Source organism: Hippoglossus hippoglossus, chromosome 16 (genome assembly GCF_009819705.1).
Source record: "Hippoglossus hippoglossus isolate fHipHip1 chromosome 16, fHipHip1.pri, whole genome shotgun sequence".
NCBI lineage: Eukaryota > Metazoa > Chordata > Actinopteri > Pleuronectiformes > Pleuronectidae > Hippoglossus > Hippoglossus hippoglossus.
In genome coordinates, this window is record NC_047166.1 from 1,039,008 (window position 1) to 1,047,610 (window position 8,603).

The 8,603-nt window shown below is 46.6% G+C and overlaps 1 protein-coding gene across 1 annotated transcript; it reads left to right on the forward strand.

Annotated features, from left to right (window-relative positions):
- The first annotated feature begins 1,311 nt into the window (after positions 1–1,311).
- On the forward strand, positions 1,312–2,606 carry LOC117776304 (repetitive proline-rich cell wall protein 1-like). Its single transcript, XM_034610122.1, has 2 exons — positions 1,312–2,271; positions 2,601–2,606. The coding sequence occupies exons 1-2, from the start codon at positions 1,312–1,314 to the stop codon at positions 2,604–2,606; spliced, it is 966 nt and encodes a 321-aa protein (XP_034466013.1).
- Positions 2,607–8,603: the final 5,997 nt, after the last annotated feature.

Sequence of the window (8,603 nt, forward strand, 5' to 3'; positions counted from 1 at the left end):
ACACACACACACACACACACACACACACACACACACACACATTTTTGTTATTTTACCAACCAGCATGTTTCATCCTTCTTTCTCTGAGTCGTTGTTGTCACACACTGAGCAGAAATCTGCCAAGTAACACTGGTGATAATACTACACACACCACACACACACACACACACACACACACACACACACACACACACACACACACACACACACACACACACACACACACACACACACACACACACACAGCCAGTTGTATCTGGGCCCTTGTGTGTGTGTGTGTGTGTGTGTGTGTGTGTGTGTGAGTGTGTTGTGTTCTCAGCTCCTCATCTCTCAGAGATTAAACAGCTCAGTTTTCTAACAACACAAAGACAAAACTTTCCTAGTCTGTTTACTCGTGACACTAAAAACACAGCAGAACATGACAGTTTCATTTCATGAATTTAATGAGCTCATACGTTTGTAATTTACAGGTGAGGATTTATAGTTTTGATATATTCTGTGCTCTTGATTTAAGAAGAAATATGTTTCTGTCATTCTGTAATTTTCAGGTCTGTGTGCATGAATTAAAGTTCCTCACATGTTCTGCAGGTTCTGTGTGTGAGAACAAATGTCTGAGTCAGTGTCTCTGGACATGTTCTGGATCTTCTCCTGCAGCCTCCTGGTGAAATGTGTGTAACATGTCAGAGTGAGTCCATGTGAGGAAACAGCAGGACAATGTCTGGAAGCTTCCCAGAGAGCGAGTGGACGTGTTGAAACAAGCTCTGAAGGTTTACACTGCTTTTCAATATCCACTGATCCCTGTGTGTGTGTGTGTGTGTGTGTGTGTGTGTCTGTGTCTGTGTGTGTGTGTGTGTGTGTGTGTGTGTGTGTCTGTGTGTGTGTGTGTGTGTGTGTATGTGTCTGTATGTGTGTGTGTGTGTGTGTGTGTGTGTGTGTCCGGATCAGGGTCACAGCAGGGTGCGACATGATTCCGTGAAATAACAACTCAGAGGTCAATCTGGTGACATCACAGCAGCAGTCACCACAGCATCAAAACAAAAACACAGGAGGAGAAGAGGATCATGGGAAATACTCGAGGGAGGAGGAGGGGGGGGGATATTACTCATGTCTAATCTGTTAGGAGCCACTGTGTGCCCCCCCCCCCCCCCCCCCCCTTGTTATTGATGTGATGGCTCAAGTGTTTGTGTGTGCGTGCGTGTGTGTGTGTGTGTGTGTGTGTGTGTGTGTGTGTGTGTGTGTAGGTGCGTGTGTATGTGCGTGTGTGTGTGTGTGTGTGTGTGTGTGTGTGTGTGTGTGTGTGTGTGTGTTGATATGACTCTTCAGTTGTTTTTCTGGTCACTGATTAACAGCTCTACGGAAAACTGTGAGTATTCAGGACATCAGGGGCCCACCTTTCAGGGCCTCACCTTTCAGGGGCCCACCTTTCAGGGCCTCACCTTTCAGGGGCCCACCTTTCAGGGGCCCACCTGTCGGGGGCCCACCTTTCAGGGGCCCACCTTTCAGGGCCTCACCTTTCAGGGCCTCACCTTTCAGGGGCCCCCTGTCGGGGCCTCACCTTTCAGGGGCCCACCTTTCAGGGGCCCACCTTTCAGGGGCCCACCTTCAGGGCCTCACCTTTCAGGGGCCCACCTTTCAGGGGCCCACCTGTCGGGGCCCACCTTTCAGGGGCCCACCTTTCAGGGCCTCACCTTTCAGGGGCCCACCTTTCAGGGGCCCACCTGTCGGGGGCCCACCTTTCAGGGGCCCACCTTTCAGGGCCTCACCTTTCAGGGGCCCACCTTTCAGGGGCCCACCTGTCGGGGGCCCACCTTTCAGGGGCCCTTTCAGGGCCTCACCTTTCAGGGCCTCACCTTTCAGGGGCCCACCTGTCGGGGCCTCACCTATCAGGGCCTCACCTATCAGGGCCTCACCTTTCAGGGCCTCACCTTTCAGGGGCCCACCTGTCGGGGGCCCACCTTTCAGGGGCCCACCTTCAGGGCCTCACCGTTCAGGGGCCCACCTTTCAGGGGCCCACCTGTCGGGGGCCCACCTTTCAGGGGCCCACCTGTCAGGGGCTCACCTGTCAGGGCCTCACCTTTCAGGGCCTCACCTTTCAGGGGCCCACCTGTCGGGGGCCCACCTGTCAGGGGCTCACCTGTCAGGGCCTCACCTTTCAGGGCCTCACCTTTCAGGGGCCCACCTGTCGGGGGCCCACCTGTCAGGGCCTCACCTTTCAGGGCCTCACCTTTCAGGGCCTCACCTTTCAGGGGCCCACCTGTCGGGGGCCCACCTGTCAGGGCCTCACCTTTCAGGGCCTCACCTTGCGTTGTGTCTGCACATTCATCCGTCACTCATTCATTAATATAAAAACAGTGATGTCATGATTGACAGCTGAGACTGACTCGTGATTGGCTGTGTATCTACAATCCGTCCCTCCGGCTGCTGTGACTCCAAATGACATCATCAGCACAAGATGGCCGCATTCATATCCCGAATATTTTGGCTTCATTTCTGGATAGTGGGAGGAAGTGGAGACGCGTCGGCCATGTTTTTCACAGTCTGGGATCAAACAGTGATTCTGACACATGTTGGTGAGGAAACTGTTCATGTTTCTCTTTTAGATTTAGAAGGTTCAGTGAAGGAAACGTTCAGTGAAGGAAACGTTCAGTGAGGAAACGTTCAGTGAGGAAACGTTCAGTGAAGGAAACGTTCAGTGAAGGAAACGTTCAGTGAGGAAACGTTCAGTGAGGAAACGTTCAGTGAAGAAACGTTCAGTGAAGGAAACGTTCAGTGAAGGAAACGTTCAGTGAGGAAACGTTCAGTGAAGGAAACGTTCAGTGAGGAAACGTTCAGTGAAGGAAACGTTCAGTGAAGGAAACGTTCAGTGAGGAAACGTTCAGTGAAGGAAACGTTCAGTGAAGGAAACGTTCAGTGAGGAAACGTTCAGTGAGGAAACGTTCAGTGAAGGAAACGTTCAGTGAGGAAACGTTCAGTGAGGAAACGTTCAGTGAGGAAACGTTCAGTGAGGAAACGTTCAGTGAGGAAACGTTCAGTGAAGGAAACGTTCAGTGAGGAAACGTTCAGTGAAGGAAACGTTCAGTGAAGAAGAGACTCGTCACATCAGGATCTGTACGACACAACGTTTCTCTGTGTGTGTGAATAAATAAATGAGGCGTCAGGACGTTATCTTTGTCCTGCAGCTGTTTTCAGGTCAGTGTCTCTGGACCGTTGCTGGACGACGCACTTGTCACAGTCAGTTACTATTTCTGAGAACCCCCCCCCCCCCCCCCCCCCCTCCCGCTCTTTCTTTCACTCCCTCTCTGAAACAAACCCAACGGCTTCATGTTGTTGTTGTTGAGTCTGGAGGGGCGAGAGAGAGAGGAGAGAGAGAGGGAGAGAGAGGAGAAAACCTTATATAAGAGGAGAAAATAAATTTATCCATTCCACAATTCAAATAACTTTTGTATATGTATTTAGTTCTAATGATGATATTGTGAAGAATAAAACAGTTTTTATATTAATGTGGGTGTGTACAAGGTTTTGTTGCTGTAAATGTTGCAGCCGCAAAGGATTGTGGGACGTGATGTTTCCTCTGCTGAAAGAGTGAGGAAGCACTGAGGCTCCTTCTCTTATCACGTAGAGAATTGGATATACTTCAGGTCATTTCACTCAGTTAAGAAGGTTCTAAAGAAATATTGACTTTTTGATATTTCATATTTTTCATCTGATTCAAACCTTCTAAACATCAGGTGTGAAAGGTTCCTCAGACCAGAGGAGGTGTTCTGGGTCTGGATCAAACTGAACCACGGTTCTCCATTCAAACAGAAAGAGTACTACCCCCCCCCCCCACCTGACAACACGCCAACGTCAGACGCCGTCATCAAACCAATCAGAGTCAAGTACAGGTAGACTCCGCCCACGTAGGTGATGACGACAGGACGTACGTTTGTCAGACAAAGTTCTTTAATCCCTAAATTACACGAGAATGATTGAAAACTCAAATGGATCCTCTCAGGGTTCAGCCATGTAAGAGCACACAGACAGACAGACACACACACACACACACACACACACACACACACACACACACACACACACACACACACACACACACACACACACAGACCTGATGCCCTCTGATATTTGATCAACTCTCACTTCTGGGCCCAGTTGGCGCTGGGCCCTGCCCCCCCCCCCCCTGAGCAGAGTGGATCTGTCTCATGTTTCGTGTCGTGAGCGTTGAACCCTGAAGGAATTGTTTTCTAACACAGAAACACTTCAGGTTCAAGTTCATGTTTGTTGTTTCTCTGTGTGATCATGATTAATCAGTGGTTTCTATGAGACATTTATTAATGATTCATGTGTTTATGACGGCGCTGGAGCCACTCGGTGACTTTAGTGCTCGCGTGTAACAGAGTCCAGTGACCGTGTGGAGCTAATTAAAGAAATGTGCAGAGGTGGATCCAGAGCGACCCCGGGGACCTCATGTTATGATCTACATTCATTCAAATTAAAGCACCGTCACTGTCGACTTTAGATTCTATTGGTTTAATTCACAAAAACGTTTATTTTAAAGGAGCTTGAATCACAGCTGCAGCTCGACCAGCAGGTGGCGCCGCCTTTTGGACTTATTAAGTGAAACTGTCCCGACCTTCCACCTTGTGCCTCTGTGGGACCAAAGATCTGGAACAGACCGGGGGCCAAACAGAGCAAACAGTGACAGAGCGCCAATCTGATTTCCACGATCTGATGCTATTTCTGTCTGCGTTCATTCTAGGAAGCTTTCGGACTCCGAATATAGAAGCTGAGCGAACTGTCAACGTGATGCTGCAAAGTCCATCCTCCTGTTTGTTGAGCTGCTCTGGGCCAAGTCTGCCTCACACCTGCTGTCTGCTCAGAAACAACCGTCTGTCTCTAACGCTGCTCTCAGACCTGCTCTCCACTCGTCCCCTGACGTTACCTGGAGGAGCTGCATGTGAGAACGTGAATGTTTGAGTACGCTGCTGCAGACAATCTCCAGACTTTCTCCTGCCAGCCATGAGGAAAGATTCTGGATAACGTGAGTGAGTCCATGTGAAAAGACAGCAGGAGATTCTCCGGAGGAGCGAGTGGTCGAGTTGATGAAGGACGCTCAATGAAAAAAACTAAAACAATACAAATATCTGAGGAAGAGAAACAGGAGCCGAGGAGATCGACTTAGAAAAACAAGGTGGTGTTGATGCACTGTGAACAAAAACATATGATTCCTGTCCTGCCTCCTGCACCCCCCCCTCACCTGAACGCTGCATTCTCCGTATGTGAAACTACGAAACATTCTCAGAAGTTCATGTCTCTAAGAGGCTCGCTAGCTAACTAGCTGCATCCAGAGAGTATAAATACTGCACTGTGTTTGTACGCCTCCACCAACCAGTGCAGGTCCGTCTACATCTGTGACCTTTGACCTCCCACAAGAATGGGACGGACAAACAAACCCAAAGTTCAAAGTGCGACCGGCTGCAGCACAGGAGCAAGTGTCCGCCCTCTGGGTCTGAACCACAGAGGTCTGAACATCAGAAGTGAGGGAAGCTTCAGGCTCCTCCACAGACCATCAGTGACCAGGTCGTAAACACGTGAAGCATCTGTTGCTAGGCAACAAACAGCTCAGGTGCTTCGGTCCAGTTTATCTGCACCAACCTTATAACACACTGTGCATGTGTGTGTATACATGTGTGTACATGTGTGTGTACATGTGTGTGTAGACGTGTAGCTGCAGCAGAAATGTTCACTATGTTTGGTATGTGGGTGAACCCGAGGACCCTCTACCATCACACACACACACACACACACACACACACACACACACCACACACACACACACACACACACACACACACACACACACACACACACACACACACACACAGACACGTGGGATTCACCGATAACAAGATAAATAATATTTCTTCTTTAAATCACACAGACAAACTTCACCAGTTCAATCTATTAATATTATTTATCTAGAATTAAAATCAGCAGAGGAACGTGAGAGATGTTGTGTTTACACTGAAGAGGAGCTGATACATGAGGACACTGAGAAGCACAGCTGTACGTGCACACACACACACACACACACGCACACACACACGCACACACGCACACACACACACACACACACACACACACACACACACACACATCTATAGCTGGCAGCAGTTACAGAACAAACTGTACCGTATGCTTTTTCCATCTACTGTTACTGCTGATAGAAACGCAGCCACAGGCCTCGGACTGACGGAGCTGAACTCTGTCACAGACTCAAACACAGAAACCATCTGAGTCATGACCACGTCTCAGGGGAACTTCCTGTGGCTGCTGTGACACCCTCCCTCTGCTGGGTGGCTGCACTAAGTTATAATGAAACTCTGATCTGTGAATAGATCGAAACAGTGAGTAAAAACTTTCCCTTCATTCTCTCCACTTTCAGGAAATGTGTGTGTGTGTGTGTGTGTGTGTGTGTGTGTGTGTGTGTGTGTGTGTGTGTGTGTGTGAGAGAGTCAGCAGTACCGTACTCTGCCACAAGAGGGCAGCAACAGTACATGAAACAAGACTGAATCTGCTGCTCAGTGCAACATTTGAGACTGGTCATTTGTTTTGAGTGTGTGTGTGTCTGTGTGTGTGAGTGTGTGTGTGTGAGTGTGAGTGTGTGTGTGTGTGTGTGAGTGTGTGTGTCTGTTCTTGGATACTCAGCTGGTAAAGTGACTGATTCTGTCTCGTGTGTGTTTCAGTCACAACCTGTTATGTAACATGTTAAAACTGCTCAACTGCTCATATATTTGCATAACAAGTGAATTTCCCCGATGTGTGGATACATGATTCTATCTAATCTATTTGTTTAGTTTCAGTCTTTAAAGCTCTATGGGTGACTGGTTAGTACTTAAGTATTGAATACATGCTTCAGAAAGTAGAGTAGATGTACTCTATTACTTTCACAGGTCAAAATAAAATAAGGAGCATCAGTGTGAAAATATCAGAAAATCACCAACTCCTCTGCAGTTCCTGAGGTCACCGCACTGTGGCACTGTTGCACTTTTCTCTTCCTCTCTTCGTTCATTCACCGAAATCCAATTTTTTCTTAAATTTAATTTTATCTATAGAACTGAAAAAAACACAATCACTGAGGTGAGATCATGTCTCTAATGATGAGATCATGTCTCTAATGATGAGATCATGTCTCTCATGATGAGATCATGTCTCCAATGATGACATCATGTCTCTAATGATGACATCATGTCTCTCATGATGAGATCATGTCTCTAATGATGAGATCATGACTCAAATGATGACATCATGTCTCTCATGATGAGATCATGTCTCTAATGATGAGATCATGACTCAATGATGAGATCATGTCTCTAATGATGAGATCATGACTCAAATGATGACATCATGTCTCTAATGATGACATCATGTCTCTAATGATGACATCATGTCTCTAATGATGAGATCATGTTCTCTAATGATGAGATCATGACTCAAATGATGAGATCATGTCTCTAATGATGACATCATGTCTCTAATGATGAGATCATGACTCAATGATGATCATGTCTCTAATGATGACATGTCTCTAATGATGACATCATGTCTCTAATGATGAGATCATGTCTCTAATGATGATCATGTCTCTAATGATGACATCATGTCTCTAATGATGAGATCATGTCTCTCATGATGACATCATGTCTCTCATGATGGCATCATGTCTCTAATGATGACATCATGTCTCTCATGATGAGGAGAGTGATTAAATGAATCATCGCCTCAGACTTTGCAGATTCACGATCGTTGAACCAGAAAAGATCCAGGATTTCATTCCAGTGAATAATAATCCTCGAACATGAATTGTGATCAGAGGAGTTCGTCTTTTCTGTCGTGTCCGTCCTTCAAATAAAATTCTTAAAAATCAAAGGTTTGGGGGAAAAGTCTTTTTATTAAAAGTCGAATACAAAGGAATATTTTCTGTGGGGTTTCTAGAAAACGTTCATATGTACATCACATGGTACAGATCAGCAGCGCTCTCACTTACACTCAACACATTCCAACGCTTTCAAAAACACTGGATTCACAACAAACATGAGCAGATGTGGAACAGGTGAAAACATCTGGAGCTTCACGTCAGCTCATTAATAATAAACTGTGTTGAAACGATTCTTTAGGTTTTCGTTCCATTTTCTTTTAACGAACGGGACCAAGAGTTGAGAAAAAAAACTAAAATCTCAGCAGCAAAGATTCTGACTTTAGGATAAAAACATTTATCCAGGATTGATTGACGCACGTCTCCTGTGAGATTAAATTCACTTTACATCTCCGATTGTCGTTGTCTGCTCGGACTCTCCGACCGTCTCCTGAAAACCCAGGAGTTTCTTATAAAACTACATTCATCGGGCCGAGTTGTGACAACGTACGAAGACGAGAGGTAGGCTGGGAAACGACCTTCAGACACGACGCTGGTCAAAGTCTCAGGACACGACCAAACAAATGCTCTGACGAAAAAAACAAACTGTTTCACTTATTCGTTCTTAAGAAAGTCAAATAAAAAATATCACGTCCTCATCGAGGAAAAGCTCGAAAAAACATTTTGGCAC

What these genes read in the sequence shown, in the direction of transcription:
- LOC117776304 (XM_034610122.1), top strand. Translation starts at nt 1,312, where the DNA reads ATGACTCTTCAGTTGTTTTTCTGGTCACTGATTAACAGCTCTACGGAA.